General features: G+C 37.6%; 2 protein-coding genes across 4 annotated transcripts in view; one reads left to right on the top strand and one right to left on the bottom strand.

Moving 5' to 3' along the window:
- The first annotated feature begins 9,035 nt into the window (after window positions 1-9,035).
- On the top strand, window positions 9,036-13,540 carry LOC128211495 (uncharacterized). Its single transcript, XM_052916354.1, has one exon. It carries the CDS (start codon window positions 9,046-9,048, stop codon window positions 10,561-10,563), a length of 1,518 nt encoding a protein of 505 aa, XP_052772314.1. The 5' UTR covers window positions 9,036-9,045; the 3' UTR covers window positions 10,564-13,540.
- A 1,552-nt stretch (window positions 13,541-15,092) lies between these two features.
- LOC128246683 (ras-interacting protein 1-like) overlaps window positions 15,093-25,384 on the bottom strand; it is a 29,861-nt gene continuing 19,569 nt past the window's right edge. For all 3 annotated transcript variants that reach the window (XM_052965028.1, XM_052965019.1, XM_052965038.1), the window contains 8 exons: window positions 24,640-24,853; window positions 23,757-23,929; window positions 21,254-21,398; window positions 20,357-20,500; window positions 18,610-19,959; window positions 18,144-18,268; window positions 17,639-17,778; window positions 15,093-15,513 (listed from right to left, as the gene is read on the bottom strand). In XM_052965028.1, coding sequence (XP_052820988.1) covers window positions 15,414-15,513; window positions 17,639-17,778; window positions 18,144-18,268; window positions 18,610-19,959; window positions 20,357-20,500; window positions 21,254-21,398; window positions 23,757-23,929; window positions 24,640-24,853 — 2,391 coding nt within the window. In that variant the 3' untranslated portion in view covers window positions 15,093-15,413. The remainder of the gene's footprint in view (window positions 15,514-17,638; window positions 17,779-18,143; window positions 18,269-18,609; window positions 19,960-20,356; window positions 20,501-21,253; window positions 21,399-23,756; window positions 23,930-24,639; window positions 24,854-25,384) is intronic.

Below are 25,384 nucleotides of genomic sequence, written 5' to 3'. Positions count from 1 at the left end.
TCTCAGATTTATTTAATTAAGGTGTTAAAAATGTTCTAGCACTGGTAAAACTTTTAAAGACACATTTATAGAAACTTCGCTCTTGTTCATCAAATAAGAATGTTCCAGGACAAACTTTTAAAATCTTCAAGATTTTCTTTGAAATTCTTTAAGAATCATGTTTATTCTAAAAATGCTATACATGAAATGAATAGATTTTTTTAGAATCTAAAAATAAATCTTGATTCTAAAATATCATAGGGAAAAAAACTTTACTTAATGAATCTAGGTCAACATAAATATATAACTAGTTAATTAAAAATGGAGTTCTGAATTAAACATACATATACATGTAACCTGATATGATTCGAGTGTACACATGTGTTTGTTGGCGTTACGTCAATTTCTGGCATTAACACTCCTATCATGATCGACTATTATTCAGTGAGGAATTCCTACCGATTTCAAAAAATGACTATCAATAATTATTACTATACATAAGTTTGCACGTTATCGATTGCAAGTTACATGTAAATCGAAACTCAGCACATACTGTTACTTAAACCATCAGAAATTTTCTTTAGCCAGAATAACGTAAGCAATAAATTTACAGCACCGGGTGAATTCAAAAATGATTTTATAGGAGAAACATTGGATGATATCATTAAAGGTGACATAAAGGTAAATCAGTTTCCTCCAATATCGGTTACAAAGAAACCGGGTAGCAATAAATGGTTTACTTTAGACAACCGTAGACTATGGATATTTCACAGTTTAGAGGCATATGGAATATGCAAGGAGATTAATGTAAATGTCAAGGAATACTCGAATCGACACGAAAGTAAATTTACCTCAAATAATGGTGGTGTTTCTATCTCTGTCCGAGGTTCTCCTGGCGGGGTGTGGTATAGTAGAATCACACCAGTCGTTCCTAAATGCGTGGAGCTACAACGTGCCAAGACGCCGTTAGAAGCAAGTTCTACAACCACGACTACAACTACTTCTGTGGGTGAAGGCAAGTCGGTTTCTGAAACAGATGTACGTTTTGTATCAGGTGTTAAGTTGCCAACACGCGTAGCCAACTCGTCGACAATCGTAAATGCATCCACTCTATCCGCTAAAGGCACCATGAAGACGACAGCCGGTCCAGCTGCACTACCATCCAGCATGGCCATGGAAATGCAAAAACGTCTCATAAATCTTCGACATGAAAACTGCTTTCCTGAAATACTGTCATGTTAAAGATCATATAAATATGCATTCGGTTGTAAAAGCTCACTGTTTACCGATGGCATGCTGCCGAAAAAGGTACATTTTGAACATTATTATGCAAACAATCATTACAGAGCTTCCAGAATCTTCAGCCATCATGGGCCTAGTTCTAGACCACGCTTTAGAAGGCGACCTCTTTTGAAGTACAAAGGGCAATGGGCAAATGGCAAATGGGAAGATTTTTCTACTGATGAAGGAGATGAAGGATATGAAGAATCTGACGAAGAGCTCATGGAAAGTGTAACTAAGGTGACCGAAGAAGGCGAGATGGTACAAACCTGTCCAAAACATGACAAAAATGTTGATATTATAGATTCAGATAGTGACGCTAAGGAAATAGATTACCCAGAAGATGCTGACAGCGATAGTGATGACAGCCAGAATGACTATGCAATTCAGAATGTTTTTAACAACAACTTTTCAGACACCGATGAAGACAGCGATACTGATTCAGACAGCAACAATGATTTGCCTAGTGATTCTGACGACCAAATGGTAATTAGTGATATATTAAATAATAAAGCATACAGTAATCGGTTGACAATGTGCCATGAAGACAGCGACAATGATTCAGACAGCTACAATGATTTGCCCAGTGATTCTGACGACCAAATGGTAATTAGTGATATATTTAATAATAAGACATACAGCTATCGGTTGATAATATGCGATAGAGACATTTACGATGACTCAGATCTTGATGACGAGAGTGAACAAGAATACGATGAATATAAAAGAATCGGTGAAAGATTTAACTACTACGAGGATCTAGTAAGTATTGAAAGAGAGGGTTTATACAATGGCCGCATGTACACGTACGGATATGAAAACAACATTGCATATGTTGATGATGGAAATCATGTGGAATTTCCTGAAGATTTCGACAATGAAAATAGTTCTAAGAAATCGCGTGCTATCCTATTATCTGAGGCCGCTAAAGAGAAGGCATGTATAAAAGATAATGTACCGAGTAGCGAACACATTTCGGAAAAGACTAAAGAGCGCGTTCCTAAAGAAAAACTCGGAATGATTCTCACCGCACCGCATGTCGTTAAGGAAGAAGAACCTGACGAAAACTTTTCTGGAGCAGAAAACTCTGACGTTCCGTCAGAATCAGAAACAGAATCATCGTCAGAATTAGGAACATACTTATCAAACGACAGCGAGTGTGACTTTCGACATGAGAATTATAATGTGTGTTGCCACTACGACATCATTTAAAAGCAAAACGTTTACAGTATTTCTAACATGCATACAAGATAAGCCTGCTTTATATATATATATATATATATATATATATATATATATATATATATATATATATATATATATATATATATACCAAAAAGAAAACGATACAATGATTAAGTTGACGTTCATAGAGTTTGATACATTACATATATAGAATATATATATCGTGGTCGGTTATATGGATAACCGTGCTCGATTATCTTGTACCTTTTTCATGAAATTGATATGAAATTAAGTTACTTGGTATGGTTTCTTTGTCGGGTAGGTACAGTTCATTGAGAAATATTGGTGTTCAATGATGTTGGTTATCTTTCAAAATCTGATACCGTCGTTTGTGTAGAACATTTGTAAACTTTACAGTGTATATTTTTTATGTAGAAATGAAGATAAAAAATCATGTTTCTTTAGCGAGAAAAAGTTATTTTTAAAACAAATGTTTCAGCGGAAAACCCTACTTTCGTTTTACGTTTTTCAAAAATACGTTCTATATAACAGCTGTTAGTGTAGTATATATTGCAGAAAATGTTTCAAACATGGATTATATGAATAATATTTGTTTAATCTATTAACAAAAAGAGAAAAAAATGAGCGTGTGTTGATTGTATTACAGAAACCATGTATCTAAAACCATCGGAGATATTTTATAGTCAGGATAGCATTAATAACGTCTTTACAAGTGGGCATAAAGGCACATACATCGGTGATACACTTGACAGAATCATTGAAGGTAGATTATCATACGACAGTTTACCTACAATAACGGTCACCAAGCGACCGGGAAGCAACAAATGGACAACGCTTGACAACCGAAGGCTTTGGATTTTTCATCACTTGCAGGCGCAGAGGTTATGCGATAAAATTTATGTTAATACAAGAGAGTATGAAAATCTTTCTTCATGGGACAGGAAGAAATTCACAAATAGCGACGGGATCACTATTATCACTCGAAGAAACCCTGGGGGGAAGTGGCATCGAAAAATCAGTCCTGTTCGACCGTATTGTGAGGACCCAGAACCTTTACGTGTCACAGAACACGTAGAACCCATAGACCCAGTTGAACAAATACGCAGTGAATTATTAAACAGGCTTTTCAAAATAAAACAAGGATGCCCACTGCCTATTGTGCCCTTTCACAAGAGAAAATACAAGGAAGCGTTCTTTGATTTAAATGACAAAAAAGGTGATTCTCAACCGTTGATAAAGAAGTTAAATATTACTGTCACTCAAGACGAAATACAAGAAGACAAAAATGATGATACTGACAATTCGGGAGATGGACATATGGAGAACGGTGAAGAAAATGGTAGAAATTATGGAGATGTTGGAGAAAGCATGATAATCAAACGAAACCAAAACACTGATGGGATTGAGCAAGTAACAAGTAGCATTGTGCATAATGTCATCGAAAAAGAAAACATGTATCTAAAACCATCGGAGATATTTTATAGTCAGGATAGCATTAATAACGTCTTTACAAGTGGACATAAAGGCACATACATCGGTGATACGCTTGACAGAATCATTGAAGGTAGATTATCATACGACAGTTTACCTACAATAACGGTCACCAAGCGATCGGGAAGCAACAAATGGACAACGCTTGACAACCGAAGGCTTTGGATTTTTCATCACTTGCAGGCGCAAGGGTTATGCGATAAAATTTATGTTAATACTAGAGAGTATGAAAATCTTTCTTCATGGGACAGGAGGAAATTCACAAATAGCAACGGGATCACTATTATCACTCGACGAAACCCTGGAGGGAAGTGGCATAAGAAAATTAGTCCTGTTCGACCTAAATGTGAGGACCCAGAACCTTTACGTGTCACAGAACAGGTAGAACCCATAGACCCAGTTGAACAAATACGCAGTGAATTATTAAACAGGCTTTTCAAAATAAAACAAGGATGCCCACTGCCTATTGGGATTGAGCAAGTACAAACCAGAATGGAACATAGTGACACCGATAAAGAAATGATATGCAATTCTTATTTTCGAAGGGTATTTATAAATTTGCAAAAGTAACTCATTCGAAACAATTCTGTTTCATTAAACGATAAACATGTGCATTGATCGAACTGCACTTTCTGTAATGTGATCAGTTAATTAAGTATATGCATTGCGTAGATATGAACTACAGCTATTTTCAGAAAATATACTGCATGTATATTGACACTCATAATTATTAAGTTCGACACTTGAAAGAATAAATAAGATGTTATCTATTATATTGGAAATATGTTTATAGATCTTAAACCATCTGAAATATTTTACAGTCAAGATAGCATTAGTGTAAGATTGAGAAATGAAAAGAGAATCGGAGAAACTCTAGATGAAATATTTGATTGGAAAAAAAACACTCGATGAAATAATAGAAACTATTGAGGTCACAAAACATCCAGAAGCAAACAAGTGGGTTAGTTTGGATAACAGAAGACTATGGATAATACACCATCTTGCTGGACATTGTGTATGCGAGACTGTACGAGTAAATGTGCGAGACTATGGACGTCTTGATTGTAAAACCAAGAGAAAGTTTACTGCTGTTAAAGGAGCTGGCGACGAAGGTACGGAACGGCTATATAAAAACAGAAGCGATGACATTACAAGATTAAACGTGTTATACTTAAAGTTGGAGAGCCTGAACATACGGAGTTTAGACAGATGTGGAAAAAGTAAAAGCTACTGTGAGGGACACTGTTGGAATTGAAACTGATGAACTACCACGTTTTAATAAAAACAATAATAAAACTGAACAATCAGCTGGACGCTTTGCACACAAAAAGGACTTTCACTTTGATGACATTTTCAAATCAACGTCTGGTATTATGGAAGTTATTAATAGAACACCGCAACAATGGATACACAAAGTCTTAAAATCAGAGAAAAGCAATTTTAATGGAAGTATTCGGAATCGCTTGGTGAAACATGCAACAGAAAGGAGGATGGAAATGATTATGAAACAACAGGGCTACTTGCAACAAATAATTAAAGAAAAAGCATGGCCGATAGTGAAAGGAACGTTTTATCTCCGTGCTCCCAGCTGTGATAGAACTGGCATCCCAAAATAGCAGTGCTAATAACATCGTTTATCAAACGATCAATCTTAAGAGGAATAGTGTGAGTGTCAGTGGTGTAAACAGTTATTTTTATGAGAACTCTATGAGCACTGAATTTCATTAACATAACATTAACGCATGCATAATTGGTTGGTTGATTATAGTGCAAAACATACATTATCTAATATTGTTAAACGTGAACTATTTCTGCTTGCTGAGTATTTTCCAATGAAGACCTTGTTGACTTCTTATGGTTTGTTCAACAGTTTTGTATGAGTTTAAGTAGATGTAAGCAGTATTATTTACAGTATGTGCTATTTTGTCTCTGTTATGAAATTAGATAGACATCTCTACTGATTCTTTGGTTTTATATTACGCATTTTAAGTATTCGTGTCTGCCAAGTGCTAACATCAATTTATTTATCAATATTTTTAATTTTATTTGAAGTACATAAAATAATTATAGTATTCCTTTTTTGTTACTGTTTTATTTTGCTGATGCTTTCTTCACGTTAAATCTGTATAGTGTTGTAAACTATTATTATCTATTTGTTTTGTAATCCGTTTACAAAAATCAATGTTATGGTCTATAACTCCTTTAAATCCCCTAATATATAAACTGATAGTGCTCTACAGAAGGAACTCAAACGCTGGTCAATATTTTTACAGTAAAAAGGGGCATAATTCAACAATTAGTATTCAACAGCTAATGTCAGAGTTATGGGCCTTGCTACACATGTACTTTTTGTCACCGAAGACATGTGAACCAAGTGTCAGTGGAATATCTTGTAGTGATTTTAAGTGACTCTTTTCTTCGGAACTTAAAGTGCTTATATAAGTAACAATGGCATGTTGTGTACAGTCCGAACTTCTAGCATATAATAGCTTATCGACATGGTCATTTTTCTGAGAACAATCATTAGGATTATCGGCTATTCATTGATACCAAAATCCGAGCATTGAGCATAATTTGTTGCATCATGTTAACTGAACTAATGTGCTGTGCACTTCGCGGTCTACACTTATTCTAGACTGCCTGCAATTCCCGTCTCTTAACGTTTGAGTAGCGTTTTAGATGTCCTTCGTTGTTGTTACACAACCATCTTTTAAGTGTACACCTTATCCTTTGATGAAAGTTAATATCTCCTTAAGGCCATCGAATTCCCCCGTCTAACACAACTCGGGGGATACAGTGAGGTAAATAAAACAAGGAAAATTACAGGGACAAATCTTGCAGTTGAAATTTTGTTGAGTTCTAATGGTTGGTTGAACAGTTTTGTAGGAGTTTCACAAGATGTGTGCAGTGTTATTAATAGTATATGTTGCTCTAACTCTGACATAAAATCTATGAAATTCTTTCTACTGATTCGTTGGTTCTATATTATGCAAATATTATTTTTCAAATAGTTAATTTGCATTTATATTAGGTATGCTAACGAATATTTGAATAATCGAATATTCAATCAAACGTTTGTTATTCGAACGTCAAAATCGGTATTCGAATATTCGAAAAAAGAGAGTAATAATACTCATTCCCAATAAAGACCATACAAATCTTTTGCCTACAACACTGTTGTATAAAGTTCGTTTGTTTTGTTTTTACAAAGATATATGTATCGGTTTTGCTGTAGTTTTATTTTGCTAATTTGATGCTGTCATAAAGTAAAATCTGAAATATGTTGTTAAATATTAATATCTAATTCTGTTTTTGCTGACGAATAAATAAAAAAACAAAACAATGTTGTTATAGAGAACTTCTTCAATTGTCCTTGTTTTGAATTTTTATTGAGATTGGCAGGCAGAGTGAACGCCAACGCGCATCAGTTATTTTACAGTCGTAAAAGAGGCATAACTCAACAGTTAACAGGTCAGAGTAATTGGGCTTGCAACAGGTCTGAATATTGTCTCGAAAACATGTGTACAAAGTTCTAGTGGAAATTTTTAATAAGTTGGTTTAGTTATGGTCTTGTTTAAAGCTTTTGCACTCCAACGACGTCAACAACGAAACCATGGTCATCTAAAAACCGTACTAAGACTCTTTTCTTCGAAACTTCAACTGCCCAGATATTCCACAGAGGCCAGCTGTGTACAGTATGCAAACTTATAGCATACGATTGCTTATCCAAATGATCATTTTACTGAGATCAATTATTTGGATTACCGGCCATTCTTTGGAACTAAAATTCGTTGCATCATGGACCAGTAGAACCTGGTCGACCTCCATTTAACTGTTATTGTCTGCATTACTTCTCTCTTATCGTTTGAGTAGCTCATTTTTGTTACACTGAAGTATACACATTTTCCAATGATGAGAGACAATTTACCCTTTGTGCCCCTATATCCCCTTTTAACACCAAACGGGGGATACGGTGGGGGAAATTAAACAAAGAAGGAAGTACAGGAACAAACCCAAAATACAATTCTTCAACTCTCAAATATAAGCCCTGTTTAAAGGTAGAAGGGTAGAGCCCAAAGACACTGAACGAGAGACACAAGACACACAAGCCATATTACAGCCACGAATCGTTGGTAGACGTCATAAAATGTAATAGAAAATAGAAGTTTTATTCTGACTCTTTCTTCAATGTGCGGTGTACTGTGCTTTGACGTAAATCAATTTTAGCGGAATGCATTTATGAATATTGGTTAACCTTCAACTAAAGTGACGGGGGAGTTTAAGTCTAGTGCTAAGAAATTTGCCTGTGAACCAAGGTAACGCAGGTTGGATTTCTTGCTTTACCACCAACATATTTACCATCCTCCGGGAGGGACGTTAAACGCAGTGACAGTTATTTGACAGTGTTCTCTGGTTGTCTGAGTTTTTAGGGCTTTCCAAGATACCAAAGTCGAAGGCAGGGGAGGGGGGTTATTATAAACACTATGTTTTGGTGTAATTAAGGAGCACAAATGTATATTTTTTCACAGCTTTGATGATTATACTCGCATGTTTTAAGTATGAATTTCGACAATATGAACATGATTTATGTCGAAATGTCCAAGACAATCAGATCAATAATATATTTTGGCAAAAATCTGATAAAAACCGTTTGTCCTTAAATTCGCAAATATCAAAACATTTTGTATGAAAAGACAGCTTAATTATAATTGCTAAATATTGAATCTTATATAACGACATAAAACTTTACTTATTGAAGGTTTTGTGGTTTGGGCAAATCCAATTTTGTGCTGGTCATTCCTTAAACTGATACAATTGAACTTTCAAGAATGAAATGTGCGATACTGAATATTAACGCTTTTAAAATAACAATAATTTTGCTTATCAGGCAACACCATGTGATAAAGCAATAATGTTTTCTACACAAGCATGTACATGAAACATGTATACGAGTGTACACTCCTATCATGATCAACTTTACCTTCTTGATAACGATTTCAGAAAATGGCAATCGATAACTTTACAATTCGATTGCACTTAATACTCCGATTGCCCAGTACATGTGAAAATAAACAAAATCAGCACATAATGCTACTTAAACCTTCGGAAATTTTCTTTAGCCAGAATAATATAAGCTATTCATTTTCAGCACCCGGAAGATTTAAAGATAATCGTATTGGAGACACATTGGATGATATAATTAAAGGTAACATAAAGGTACATCAGTTTCCTCCAATATCGGTTACAAAGAAACCGGGTGGCAATAAATGGTTTACTTTAGACAACCGTAGACTATGGATATTTCACCGTTTAGAGGCCCATGGAATGTGCAAGGAGATTGATGTGAATGTTGTGGAATACTCGTTGCAACACGGAAGGAAATTTACCTCAAATAATGGTGGTGTGGCTATCTCTGTTCGGGGTTTTCCTGGCGGGGAGTGGGTTCGGAGAATCACACCAGTCGTTCCTAAATGCGTGCAGCCTAAAACTCCCGACAAATCAGAAACACCGTTAGAAACAACTGCTACAACCTTTTCTTCAACATCTTCTGTTGATAACGTAAAGTCTATATCCGTGACAGATGTGCAATGTGCATCAGATGTAAAGTTTCCAATACGCCTATCCACCTCTTCAACAGTCGTGGATGCACCAAATGTATCCACTGACCGCTTTAAGGAAATGTCTTCAACTTTTACTGGTTCATGTGTACTACCATCCATGGCCGTGGAAATGGCAAAACGTCTCCTAAAGGTTCGACAGGAACAACCATTACCTTCAATACTGTCGGGTAAAAGATCACATGAAGATACATTCGGGTGTAAAAAATCACCGTTTACCGATTATATACTTTCTAAAAGGGTACGTTTTGAAAATTATTGGGCCGGAAACAGTTACAGAGCATCCAGAGTGTTCAGCCAACACAGGCATAAATATGAGTATGACTATGAAGAATCTGACGAAGAGCTCATGGAAAGTATTACTAAGGTGCCCGGAGAAGGTGAAATGGTACAAACCTGTCCTAAACATGACTTTAATGTTGATGTTAAAGATTCTGATAGCGACGCTAAGGAAATAGATTACCCAGACGATATTGAAAGCGATAGTGATGAAAGCCAGAATAATTATGCACTTCGCAATCTTTTCAACAACAACTCTTCAGATACCGATGCTGATTTAGATACCGATACATCTTTAGATAGCATACCTGATTCAGACAGCAATAGTGATTTGTCCAGTGATACTAGCAACACAATGGTGGTTAGGAAAAAAAACAGTAATCGTTTAATAATATGCGATAGAGACATTTACCATGACCCAGATTTTGATGACGATAGTGGTCCAGAATTTGATGAAGATGATAGAATCGGTGAAAGATTTAACTACTATGAGGATTTAGACTGTGCCGAAACACAAAGGGCAAACACTGCGTGTATGTTCAACTACAAGCATATTGAAGAAGAACACTCTGACTTTCTGTCAGAATCCGAAACAGAATCATCGTCAGAATCAGACACAGACTCATCAGGCAATGAATCATCCAGATCTGACAGCGATTATGACTTTCATGAGAATTATAATGTGTGTTGCCACTATGACATCATTTAAAAGCAAAATATTTTCAGTGTTTTTTTGTCATGCATACACGATAAGAGGGAATCAAACTATTTATTTCTATAATTGTTCATTGATTGAAAACATTTTAAATTGACGTTTGTGAAGTGCATTTCAGATAATGAAGATATTCCTGCTGGGTTAAATGTAAACACACACACATGTCATATGGTTCCTTTTCATGAAAAACAAATAAATCATGAAATTGCTTGGTATGTTTTTTTTGGATAAAGTATATTGATCAGTATTAGTGTTGAAATATGTTTGATTAAGTCGTTCATGTAAAACAATACGAAACTATCATATGTAAACGTATAGTGTATACTCATGTATGTTAAGAAAACAACGTTATTCTTAATCTAAACATTTCATTGGAAATGCCTACTTTCGATTTACGTTTTTGAAAAATACGTTCTATGTAAAAGTTTTAAGTGTGGAATAGTAAGCAAAAAAGTATCAAACAAGAACATTACTATAACAAATACTTTATTCATTTAAAAAAGAGAAATCGGTGAACAATGAGCTTTGTGTTGATTGTATTAAAGAAAGAAAATGAATCTAAAACCGTCGGAGATTTTCTATAGTCAGAATAACATCAGCAATACGTTTACAGGTAGACATAGAGGCGAACTTATCGGTGAAACACTTGACGACATTATTGAAGGTAAATTGTCATACGACAGGTTGCCAACCATAACGGTCATCAAGAAACAGGGAAGCAACAAATGGACAACGCTTGACAACCGAAGACTGTAGATTTTTCATCACTTGCATGCCCGAGGAGTGTGCGATAAAATCCATGTTAATACAAAAAAATACGAACATCTTTCTTCATGGGACTTCAACAAATTTTCATCGACTAACGGTGGTGTCGCAATAAGCGTTCGTGGACATCCTGGAGGGAAGTGGCATCGAAAAATCAGACCGGTCCGACCTTATTGTGAGGACCCAGAACCTTTGCGTGCCCCAGAACATGTAGTACCCATTGACCCAGTTGAACAAATACGCAGTGAATTATTAGACAGGCTTCTCAAAATAAAACAAGGATGCCCACTGCCTATTGTGCCCTTTTACAAGAGAAAATACAAGGAAGCGTTCTTTGATTTATATAAAAAGGAAGGTGATTCTCAACCGTTGATAAAGAAGTTAAATATTACTGTCACTCAAGACGAAATACAGGAGGACGAATTGTAAAAACTGAAAATTCGGGAGATGGACATACGGACAACGATGCAGAAAATAATTCTGCAGATCTTGGAATAAATTATGATAATCAAAGGATAACGCTGATGTGATTGAGCAAGTAAAAAATTGCATCGAGTATTCTGAAACCGAAAAAGAAATGATATGCAATTCTCATTTTTGAAGGACAATTATGAATTTGTATAAGTAACTCAATACAAACATGTCTGTTATGTGAAACGATAAACTCTACGTATGCATTCAATGAACTGCACTTTCTGTAACGTAATCAATAAAGTATAAAAATAGCGGAGATGATCTAAAATAAAATACAGCTATTTTCAGAAAATGTAATACATGTATATTAACACTCATGATATGTAAGTCTGACACTAAAAAGAATAAATAAGATTTAATCTATGATACTGGAAATATGTATATAGGTCTTAAACCATCTGAATTTTTTACAGTTAAGATATCATTGTCGTGAAGTTTAAAGATGGAAGTAGGATGGGAGAAACTGGCTGGAATAAACACTAGAAAAAACAACGTATACACCATCTTGCTGGACATGGCGAGACTGTACGAGTAAATGTGCGGGACTATGAAAGAAAACAAAAACAAAGATAAGATGAAGAAGTTTACTGCTATTAATAATGCTGGCGAAGAAATTACGGTTCGGCTTTATGACAAAAGACAAATTCCACTGGAAGGCGATATCATTATATCATTACAAGATTAAACCTGTGATACCTAAAGTTAATAAGCCTGAACTTACGGAGTCAGAAAAAGTTGTTGAAAAGTAGGAAACACTGTGAGTGACACTGTTAAATTTGAAACCGATGAGAATGCCACTACTATGGACACTGCTGGAAGTGAATATACATATTCTGTAAAGTTGAAAATTTCGGAAGTGATGTCATTAATAAACAGATGACAAGTCATTTCATTGGAAAAAATGTTGATAATCAAACTAAACAAATAGTTTCACGCATTCTACACAAAGAGAACATTCTCTTTTGATGACATTTTAAAATCAACATCTTGTATCCCGATAGTAATAGAACACCAGAACAATGGATACACAAAGTATTACAACCAGAGAAAAACATTTTTAAGCAAATAATTCTGAATCGCTTGCTGAAACATGCAAACGAAAGGGGGATGAAAATAGCGAAACATCCGCACTTCTTGCAACAAAATTAATAATAAAAGAAAAGTCATCGCCGTAAGTGAAAGGTGCCTTGTTTCCAGCTGTTGTAGCTCTGGCATAAAAAATAGCGAAGAAGAAGATTATAAGTACCAGTGTAGACAGTTTAGTTCATCTGCCCTATATGGGAACTGTCTTTCATACCACTACATTTAAATTGATACCTGAAAGGTTTAGAGGTTGATTTATTTATATATTTATTTATAGTTCCAAACATTCCAGTATTCCAAACGAAAACAGTTCAACTTTGTTGAGTTGGCTGATAGGACAGTTGTATATTAGTTTAACTAGATGTATGCAGTGTTATATACAGTAAATGCATCTGTGATGAAAAAGTATAAGTGTCTTTCCACTGTTTTTTGGTTCTATATTATGCATTTTACTGATTGATGTTTGCAAAGTTTTCATTTGTTTTTTACAAATAGTTTTAATTTTTTGTTTTTACGTATAATTAGTCTATCGTTTTGTTACATTTTTATTTTATTAATACTTTCTTGATAGTCAAGTCTGTGATATATTGTTAAGTATAACTATCTTGTTCTTTAATGATATTCACTGAAAAATAAAATAATTCTTTGATATTATTGTACATATCTTTTTGCAATGCATTAATTTTGAAATCATAAACGGGAATGCCCGACGGAGCAGCGCTAATTTTGAAATCTTAAACGCGAGTGCCCGACAGAACAGCCCTAATTTTGAAATCTTAAACGCGAGTGCCCGACGGAACAGCCCTAATTTTGAAATCTTAAACGCGAGTGCCCGACGGAGCAGCCCTAATTTTGAAATCTTAAACGCGAGTGCCCGCCGGAACGAACGCCAACAATCGTCAGTTTTCTTCAGTCGAAAAACGGGTATCACTCACCAATTATGAAGGTCTGAGTTAAGGGTCTTGCTTTACATGTGTATTCTGTGGCTACACTTGTACCAAATATCAATTGAAGATCTTGAAGGTTTTTTTGAATTATAGTCAAGATTAGAGTGTTTACACGCCGACCTCGAAATCAACGGCACGAAGTCTAGCATAATACCGTTCTTCAACCTTTTTTTTTTACTTGAAAAAAATCAACAACAGACGAACTTGAAATAAGAGAAAAAAAAACCAACAACAGGACGCTAAACTAGCGCTTAAGTCGTTCACTGTTGCTACACAACCATTTTTTCGGCTTACACGTACATCTAGAATCCGCTGAGGAGGGTAATCGTCCCTGTCAGGCCCCCAAATCTCCCTTTAACATTCCAGGGGATACGGTAGGGTCATTAATTCAAAACTCCGGACAAGTATGTTCATGACAAATATCAAAGGTCTGGGCCTTGTGGTTTGAGCCACGAAAATAGTGAAAGGTTTTCTTAAAAAAATATATTGGAAACTTGTGACCTCAGGGGCAGGGCCCGTTTTGACCATAGTTGCATAATTTGAGCAATCTTGGTAGAGGAACACTATATGATGCTACATAAAAATTGTCAAGGGTTGGGCCTAGCGGTTTAATACAAGAATATTTTCAAAGGGTTCATTTTTTCCTATACAAATATAAAGGAAACTTTTGTACCCCGGGACGTGGCCAGTTTTACCATTGTGCGCATGACTTGAACAAATAATGCACAGACGACTTTGTACAAGCGAACGCACGAAAGACGGAACCTCGTCTTTGACCAATAGAGATATAAACAAATAAACCCTCTTAAACTGTGATTTTCACTTCTTTTGCAAAGGCAATGGAGTGTAGAACAAAGCACAAATGTAACTTTAAAAAGTTGTCTCTCTTAGACTATAACTTTTGACTTGGCTACAACAGCAATTCTGATCATTTCAAGGGCCATTTTCCAGTCATGCATGGGTTTAAAAGTTAAAAAGCGGACACTAACATGCATATCTGATATTTGACCTCTAAGATTGACCTTGACCTTATTGCTATGTGACTGGAGTATGCGCTGTGTACGTTGGCTTGGTGTGGTAATCATTTGTGCCACATTAGTTCGAAAAACGGCCAGCTGTTTAAGAGTTATAAAGTAGACAGGAAAAAGGGACATACGTTCTCGAAGTCAATTATTAAGCTCTAATCGAGAACCACACGAACATGATACAGAAAAACACTGAAGGCAACATTGTAATTAGTTTTTATTTCTTCGACAAATTTGTTAATTCATTAGATCTAATATCACAGATTAATACTATTGAGCTAGTAGTTGTCTACATTTTCAACGAATTTTCTACGAATCAGCTAAACTTAGGAAATCAACTTTGGACCAAGAGTAGTATAATGTAATGTTGTTAAACAACAGCCATTACACATCTACCAATGAGTTGTAATTCGGCTTTGTACATGCTCTATTTTTATTTAATAATATGAAAATAACATCATTTAATCATATTGATAGTCATTGTGAGATATACAAAGGTTTGAACACATTTTCTGATTTTGTCCGAAATGTTGCCCTATCCGAAATAGCATTAGACTTGGGAAACGGAAACTTTGTCAGCCATCGACTCGTTCCCTCTAGCAATGAGTAGAGTAAGAGTGTCGTCTGCTTCTTTGATGGCAGTCATCGTGCTGAAGAAAAAAATGGTACAGTTATTGCAAGTATTCAAGAATGTCTATATTTGAAACCAGAAACACGTTCAACACTGCCTAACGCATACACCCAACCAAACACAAGTCGATTCCAGTCGTTCAAAAGGTATAGCTACATTGTTTGGACAATCCTTTGATATGTAACCAAAATGCAAAAAAGTTTGTTTTTAAATGCTTGGTTTTATTAATAGAGTAGCAGCGGATTTATTTCAGCAGTCACATATTTCACAGATGCATTAACAGTCAGCAGCCTCGCTGCATATTATTTGCAGTTGGTAAAGATGGAATATAAAAACACACAATCAAGAACACCAACATCGGATGCTAACGCTCGTCCATCTTTCTAATTCGGCCTAGGGGCATACATGTATCTCAACAAATACTTTAGCCGGATCTAATTGACATTTCTTAGTACGGTCGGAACCCGTTGACTCGAACTCGATTGGCGCGATTTTCTTGTTGGCTCGACCTGAAGACAAACATTCACGCTTGTCTGGAATTTTGCGAGGCTCTAGGTATTTTCGCCGGTCCATGGTTGTGCGAGCCAACGGGGTTCGGCTGTATGTGCGTAGTATGTCTTTGGAAAGGTATATACACTGCTGTCAATGTCGACAACAATGAAATGGTAATTCCTGGACTTTTTTAGAATAAGAAACAATTGACGAGTTTAAAAGAGCACACTTCAATGCTCATCTGACAACGGACTTAACTAGACAATCATTTAGCAAGATGTATGGGCCTTTTTATATATGTGTGCGTTGTCTCTTGCAACATGTGTACCAAGTTTCACATGAGTCTTTTTAACGTTTCTGACCAAGTTTTGCCACATGTATAATCTTTGCAAGCTGATTTCAACAACACCGACGACACCAACAACTCCGCCGACACAACCGGCACCAACAATACCACCTAGACCAACTAGGCCGCGGGAACAAACAACACCGCCTACACCAACAACGCCGCCAACACTAACAACGCCGCCGACACCCAAAACTCCGTCGACACCAACAACGCCGCCGACACCAACAACGCCGCCAACACCAAAAACGCCGCCGACACCAAAAACGCCGCCGACACCAACAACACCGCCGACACAAAAAACGCCACCGACAACAACAACTCCGCCGACACCAACATCTCCGCCGACACCAACAACTCCGCCGACACCAACACCTACGCCGACACCAACTCCTCCGCCGACACCAACATCTCCGCCGACACCAACAACTCCGCCGACACCAACATCTCCGCCGACACCAACACCTCCGCCAACACCTCCGCCGACACCAACATCTCCGCCGACACCAACACTTTCGCCGACACCAACAACTCCGCCGACACTAACAACGCAACCGACAACAACAACGCCGCCGACACCAACAACGCCGCCGACACCAACAACTCCGCCGACACCAAGGCACCAACAACGCCACCGACACCAACAACTCAGCCGATACCAGAACGCCGCCGACACCAACATCTCCGCCGACACCAACAACTCCGCCGACACCAAACAACTCCGCCGACACGAACAACGCCACCAACACCAACACCTCCGGCGACAAAAACAACTTCGCCGACACCAGAAATGCCACCGACACCAACAACTCCGCCGACACCAGCAATTACGCCGACACCAGAAACGCCTCCGACACCAACAACTCCGCCGACACCAACAACGCCACCGACACCAACAACTCCGCCGACACCAACAACGCCGCCGACACCAACACCACCGCCGCCCCAACAACTCCGCCGACACCAACAACTCCGCCGACACCAGAAACGCCGCCGACACAAACAACTCAACCGACACCAACAACTCCGCCGACACCAGGAACTCCCCCGACACCAACAACGCCACCGACACCAACAACTTCGCCGACACCAACAACGCCACCGACACCAACAACTCCGCCGACACCAACAGCGCCACTGACACAAACAACTTCGCCGACACAAACAACTTCGCCGACTCCAACAACGCCACCGACACCAACAACACCGCCGACAAAGACACCAAGGCTGTGATAATACCTGAACTTATTTCTCTAACAAAGAACGACGTAAAAACAGACAAGAAAATATGTTTTTGAGAACAAACCTTTGGTAATCAGCACCAATGACGCTCCGTCCATCCACGGCGAGGATTCGGTCACCGACCAGCAGGCATCCGGTCTGTGCGGCCGGGCTGTCTTCCTGGATCCGCCGGATATAGATACCCGCCAGTCGCAGGGATGTATGCTGGAAATAAGGTTAGTTCTAAACAAATGATGCAAATAGAAAGGCATATCAACAAAAAGCTGAAATAAGACTGCATTGTCATCTATGGAACCATTTTTTTATCATCGGTATCTTTACTGTAAGCTTCCTTGTCACAACTCGAAGAACCGAAGCTATTGATCTTACAAAAAATACGATAAAAAGAGAAACATTTCTATTGCTGCTACTTTTACAACTGATACCACTGATGATGATGATGATGATGATGATGATGATGATGATGATGATGATGATGATGATGGTTACATGTTTATGATGACAGCATAAGTACCAATGAATGTTGAATATTGTCATATTCATAATGATACTGATCATGCACAACATACAAGGCCGTCCACAAGAGAGAGTCCCAGGCCGCCATGGTGTTTCTCGAGGCGAACGGTGTAGAGAGGGCAGGGTGACATCTGGTTCCGGTCCTCGTCAACGCCCACAACCTCGCTTACTTTCACGTCTGCAACCATACGGACAGACAATTGATATTTTATTTATTAACACCGATTTACTTATAAATCAATCCATGATGTGTTCCTTTGGTAGAAACCAGTACACAGAAGAAATGCTCCCAAACACGGATTTCTTGGGTGGAGGCAGACATCCTTACGAAATGAATACCCGAATTATGCCTCATGATTACAACATTGCTTGCATTATATTTGCAAACATGTGCACATAAAAAATCTTAAAATACATTGAATATTGACGTACCAAATCTGATTTCTGCATTTATGAACGATATGAACGATATAATTATTCGAATTAAGGTAGCCTCCCTTGCACCAAACAGTTACTTACAAGGCTGATTAAACATCCTCGGACTGGTTTCACAGGAAGGCGCAACATTGAGGGAGCTCCCGTGCCGCTTGAGGTCCGCTAAGGTTTGTTCATTAACTTCCGTAAATAATTCCCCAGAATATTCCTCATTCACTTCACTATCCAACATTTCTTCTATATCACTAGAATTGTCGTCTGTCTCCCGCACGTTCACATTGTCGTCTGCATATTCAAGATTGATATCAGCGTCGTGAAGAAATAGTTCGTCTTTCGTGAGTTCTATAGACGATCTTCGTGAATTGGCGTCAAAGCTGACAGCCATTATTTTCTGAGTATTTGTTTTGAGTTTTTTTGGATTCACCATGCTATCTTTTGAGGTAGATATTGGTTTGAATGACGAGAGTTTGTTAGGCAATGTTTGGAACGGGATACTTCCACTGTGACTTTGGTACAAGTTGTCAATATCAACTTCATCTACGAAAACCTCGTCACTAGAAACTGAATTTGACGTCGACGTCACTAACGACTTGTGTCGACGTACTAAATGACTACGGGGAACAATCACTGGTTTCACAGATTTGTTCAAACTCAAAGAAGAAGAAATCACAGAAGGTTTTGTGTGGGAAAATTCGTCTTCTGAAATACTCGCACTTTTTACATGAACGGTGTCTGAGGTATAGCCACGTTCTATCGCCTCTTCAAACGACGCACTAGGTTTGTGACGCAACATTTTAACAGGTAAATCCTCTACGCTAAAACTTAGGGTTTGTTTCGATGCGTCATGTGGCTTTTTCGAGTGCGCCCCGATGCTGTTACTTCGGTTTCGCATCTGCAGTGATTTTGGCAACGTTCTTGCCGAACAGTCCGCCACATTTCCACTAGCATGTTTATTTTTTACGTATCTTGGCGTCACGTTTTTTTCTTTGTTCTCTGTTTTGCATATTGGCTTGATGTTCAACTTCAGGGAACGTGACAGGGCGGTTGCAATGAATTCATTTTTGTCATGTTCTCTGGATGAATCGGATGATTCAACGTTTTCACGTCTCTCCTCACTCATCAAGTCTGACGTCAGCGAATTCCGCGTGACGTCATCATTATCAGAATTTTCAGTACACTGACAAACACCTGATCCAGGTTTTGGAACTTTGTATGACCATAAATTCATACCATTCCTTTTTACCGGAAGTTTTACTTTAGACTTTTGTACTACTGCGTAGGTAGGTTCACTTTCTTGACTTTTGTCGTCACGTGTGTTGTTTGCTGAATTTTGATTGGTCGGAATAACCTCTTGGTTGTAAAACGGTTCACCATTGGTTGCAATATTGGAACCACGTGGTGTGTTACTAATGCTAAACCCACTGTCGCTGTCATCTGCCGCGGAGAAAAAAATGAAAAAAAATGTGATTTTTGTACACTGGGGAAAAACAACAAGAATAACATTATGTCGAAAGGAGATTATTTGAAAGTCCACTCTAGTTATCGTGCTATTATTGCAAACATTGTAGCTATAAACAACAAGTGGAGAACCCACTAGCACCAGATTTCCATTTTTTTTTTAAATCAAACAAATTTGTATCATTCCAAACTAAAAATTACAATGTCATTTTTCACCTTTCTGGCATTGTAATTTTAGTTTGGAGTCATATTTTTTTAATTTAAAAAAAATAATAATTTGAGTTTGAAAATCCGGTGCCAGTGAGAGATCCGTCATACTTATCTATATAACATTTACAACCTTCGTTAAAAGACAAGCCAGATGAGAGCATACCTTCCACGGCGCCGTAGAGGGACTTGAGGCGTCGAAGCGTGTTCCAGAAGGAGGCGTCTTCCGGTGAGCGGACCAGGTCCACCGCCCCGCAGTTGTCCGGGAGGGCGAACGGTGGGTGTGCGGACAGGGGTATAGGATCTAGGGCTGAAACAACGTAACAGAGGATGGTCAATGTCGGTGGTTTCAATAAAAATCGTATTCGATTTAAAGCTGCACTCTCACAGATTAAACGTTTTGACAATTTTTTTTTATTTTTTGTCCTGGAACGAGCCAGTTTTTGCGTGGAAACTGGGTATATAAGACTGCTGAAAAAAATCAGATCGCAGATTTTTATACTTAATATATGAAAATCTACGATCTGATCTTTAAATACGCAAGAAAAATATAAATGGCATACCATGATATCACACCACATCGATTTTATCTCAACTATGAACAGTCAAACATGCTGACAGCTCTGGGACAGCGCCCAGCCCATGATCCAACTAGGTATTTATATCGTGAGGCACGTTCCATTAAACCACAAACCACAAATTAGACTTTAGCACAGACCACAGTGTGTGTGTGTGTGCGGGGGGGGGGGGTAAATTTATTATATTTGCACTCGGGCCTTGCCCATTCGGCATTTGGCGAGTGCTCCGATAAAATTGTTAGTCATTTTAGGTTTTTGTAGCAAACTGAACAGACAGAATGTAACCCTAGTTAGAGCTACCCCGGTTCTTTATTGTGCACCAGTGTATAGCACTGTCACACGGGTCCGCATTTATCGTCCCCACTGGAAGACGATTAGTATTTAAGTGGTGCGGCGGGGAATCGAGCCTGCGACCCCTGGATTGACAGTCAAGTGTGTTACCACTAGACCACGGATCCGCCACACCACAGAGTAATTAGGCTTACTTTCTTCTATGACGGCTTCCATCTCGTCCGCATTTGGTTGCCAAGCGAGAGGGGCGGGGCGTCCTAGTTGGTAGTGTGATATCACGTGATACAGCTGCCGTGACGTCAGAGGGGCGTAGTGCGTCTTCATCATCGCCCATTGGTACTACAAGATACAGATTGCGGTACTTAGATGGATGTCTTATAATCCATACGAGATTAAACGAATTCTTGAACAAATTTTATTTTGGCAACATTTTATTCATACTTTGTTTAAATTTAGTTAGTCTACTTCTTTCAGGTATGTCACCAAATTGCGCCTCTTTTTAACAGAATTTTGTTTTTCCAAGCTTTAGTTCAGACAAGTTCCAATAGGGTTTTAAACGCTTTTCGGCAAAATAGACTATATTAGGTCATATTTTGAATTATTCAAAACTTTATTTTAACTTTTTTTTATATTTTATCATTGTTACAAGCATTTGTTCACATTGCAATACTGTATTTCGATGTTTGACCCTATACAACGTGAAGTAGGCCCTTTAAAAACTAGATTTAACAGTATTCAATTAAGAGGAGGCCTCGATGACGATTGAGGGCATGTGGAGGGTGTTGTCTGGGCAACCAAGTCCTTTGTGTCGTGTTCGTTCCAAGTGAACTTTTCAATATAAAGATCTATTAACCTTTTGTTTATATAGAACCATTCAAGGGAAATGCGTATTTAAGTCAATGAAATACGCCTCAAAGTAATCATTTCCTTTTTCTTATTCAAGAATAACAAGCCAAGATACTTTTTTTAAAACTCACATGTCAATGTGGGAAAATAAGCTTGTTAGCGGCAATTGTTATAAAAAATGCATGACCCAACAGTAAATAATACATTGACACACTACAGTCGACATTCAAATAAAGACTCTAATTAAATACTCCGATTTTGATTCAAAGTTAAAACAATTTTTTGAAAGTTTTTTTATTTACCCTGATTTTTGATTTAATAATATTTTATTGCATATAAACAAGTTGACATTAAACACGTTCGAATGCAAATATTTCAGCATTTAAATATACAAAAGAGTTGGAACACAAGTTTTTACAACGTTAATGGAAATCGGCTCAGCCTTTTATGTCAAAATATCATATCATTAAAAAGAAATCGCAAATGAAATAAATATATAATCACTAAGATATAAACGGCTACGTTTAGAAAAATTAAGTATTGATATTTAATTAGTAAACTAATGGCATTAACATAAACTTAGTTTGATTAAGATTCGACGTAGTTTAAATGCTTGTATGCAACCACAAAAAGGGACGGGGAAAATGAAAGTTTGTCACTGTTACCTCCTTTTTTAAATTTACACTGGAAAGACAGATATTATGAAAATCGATTTGTATTCTACATATATTGTTGAACTTTGTTCATCAGGAAGGTTGTCGAAGACAAACAATAATGTGGCGATATTAAGTGGATGGAAATCATGCGTATCCCTAAACATTCATTTACGTTCTGTCATATATCTGCTGCACTGGAATGAAAAGTGTTCGTCGTCTTCAATATCAGCGCCACATGCACATGAAGGACTTTGCATTCAGTGATTGTAAAAGAGGTCAGCGTTGAGGTTGCTACATTTGTTTCGCATACGCGCATGGTGAAAATAAGCAATTTGTTCACCTGTTATGTAGTATGTTGGTAATGTTGGTGCTTTGCAGGGGCAGGTCCGGGATTTGACGTTCGTAACTTTGGGGCGTAACCATTTGACTTGCGCCCCTCCCATTGAACCGAAATTTATTTGGTTTATGTGTTGGCAGGGGAGTTTGGGGTCCCCTAATGTTTCTGGCGTTTAATATTACCTTTTTCTCTCTTATATTGCAATAAATATTAAACTTTCAAGGCGGAGGGGGTGCTTTGTATAATAGTTTAATTTTTGTTTTGAATTTTGTTTACGAGTCTCTTGTTTCATTATCTAAATTATTTCCCTGATGTGCATCCTTGAGGCAAAAATCAGAACATATAAAAAGGAATGGAAAATTCAAATATAGCATCTTTCGTGAATTATATTTGTTTTCTTTTTGAAATTTCCACATAAAAGTCATTTCTGTTATTATTCCAACATTATCATGGCGAAATAACATGCAATTCGAAAATATGATACTCTTGAAAAGATAATAATATTAATATAGTGATTAAAGATAATTAAATGTATTTCTGGAACCTGTGTAAACGTTAAAATTGTTGTAAGACGAGTTATGGAAAACTGGTTGAAGAAACGATAATGTTGTTCCTTATGTTGATGGTGATTCTGGTTAACGTGTTGTGTAGATAACAGAAGCGCTAATGATGATGTTGTCATGTTGGTGGTGTTGGTATAAGTTGTTGTAGTAGTAATGGGAAAAATGTTGTTTTTGTTTTCCATTACGCTGTTTCCAAAGTTGACAGTGGTGGCTGTGGTAGTGACTTTGTTACTGGTGCTAGGTCGGTAATAGATACTGAATATCTTTACCCTCCCAAACCCCACCCTATCATTACCTTAACAAGCGTATTGCGGGAGGTTGCAAGCAACTCAGTGACCGCGAGCAAAAGCTCGAACATCTGCCCAAACTCATCCTCGAGGCCGTTCTGTGTCGCCCAGTCCTCCAGCTGACCCAGATTGGCGCGCAGGCGAACTCCGCTCTGCCAGTTGTAGAACTCAGTCCCGGACTCTTAAAGGAGAAAAACAACAACAATGAAAGTTTGAAGATCGTCATACCATTTAATTACGGTGGCATCATAATGACATGCGAGATGTTTTTAATCTCGGGCCCAAGTCTTCGCTAGGTTGTAGCAACAATTAACTATCTCGTTCCCACGACCTAGCTATCTCAAAGTCGTGGCCACGACATTATACGTCGTTGGAACGAGGTAGTAATCTATCAAGTATCTTAAAAGGAATAACTCTTAAACTGAACTAAACTTTATGAGAAATGACAATACTGTATTTAAAATTAAAAATATAATGATAAAGATACATTTGGAATGATAAAACATTATTAAAGCTGCACTCTCACAGATTGACCGTTTTGACAACCTTTTTAATATTTCTTTTTGTCTTGGAATGAGCCAATTTTTGTGTAATTGTTTAGTAAACAATGGTTGACTAAAGATTAGATCGCAGTTTTTCTTATATATGGTCTAAAATTGATGTTTCCTGGCTAAAAACGTTTCAAACGCTTTAAGAAAATTGAAATCTTCGGCCGTTTCTCGAACAACTGAGATCTGTTCTATTGTAAGCTATCTTATATGACTGACTTGAAGGCATTGATACCAAAATCAGCTGAATCTGGAACAAAACAATACAAAACAAATGTCAAAACTGTCAATCTGTGAGGGTGCAGCTTTAAAATACACTGAACTGATTGTAGTTTAAACATACCCTCGACTATCAGTTTGTTGAACACATTCGTGTTAGTAAAAAAGAAGAGGTAGGTGAATAGTTGGCGCGTGATGCTTTCGTGCAACATGGTCACGTGCGTCACTTCCGCCAGCGCCTCGAGCATGCGCACTACGTCCTCCATGGAGCACGTCTCCGAGTTACCGTCACTGAAGGGATTGCTGTTAAGGAGCGCTGGAAGAACGGGATGAAGGGCCTGCAAAACGAAATAAGGCCCATGTAGATTAAGGTGAAAATAAGGCCCATGTAGATTAAGGTGAAAATAAGGCCCATGTAGATTAAGGTGAAAATAAGGCCCATGTAGATTAAGGTGAAAATAAGGCCCATGTAGATTAAGGTGAAAATAAGGCCCATGTAGATTAAGGTGAAAATAAGGCCCATGTAGATTAAGGTGAAAATAAGGCCCATATAGATTAAGGTGAAAATAAGGCCCATGTAGATTAAGGTGAAAATAAGGCCCATGTAGATTAAGGTGAAAATAAGGCCCATGTAGATTAAAGTGAAAATAAGGCCCATGTAGATAAAGGTGAAAATAAGGCCCATGTTGATTAAGGTGAAAATAAGGCCCATGTAGATTAAGGTGAAAATAAGGCCCATGTAGATTAAGGTGAAAATAAGGCCCATGTAGATCAAGGTGAAAATAAGGCCCATGTAGATCAAGGTGAAAATAAGGCCCATGTAGATTAAGGTGAAAATAAGGCCCATGTAGATTAAGGTGAAAATAAGG

Source organism: Mya arenaria, chromosome 2, assembly GCF_026914265.1.
Source record: "Mya arenaria isolate MELC-2E11 chromosome 2, ASM2691426v1".
Classification (NCBI taxonomy): domain Eukaryota; kingdom Metazoa; phylum Mollusca; class Bivalvia; order Myida; family Myidae; genus Mya; species Mya arenaria.
This window is presented reverse-complemented; position numbering and strand designations above follow the sequence as displayed.

Coding starts and splice junctions, on each gene's coding strand:
- LOC128211495 (XM_052916354.1), top strand. CDS start 9,046: ATGCTACTTAAACCTTCGGAAATTTTCTTTAGCCAGAATAATATAAGC.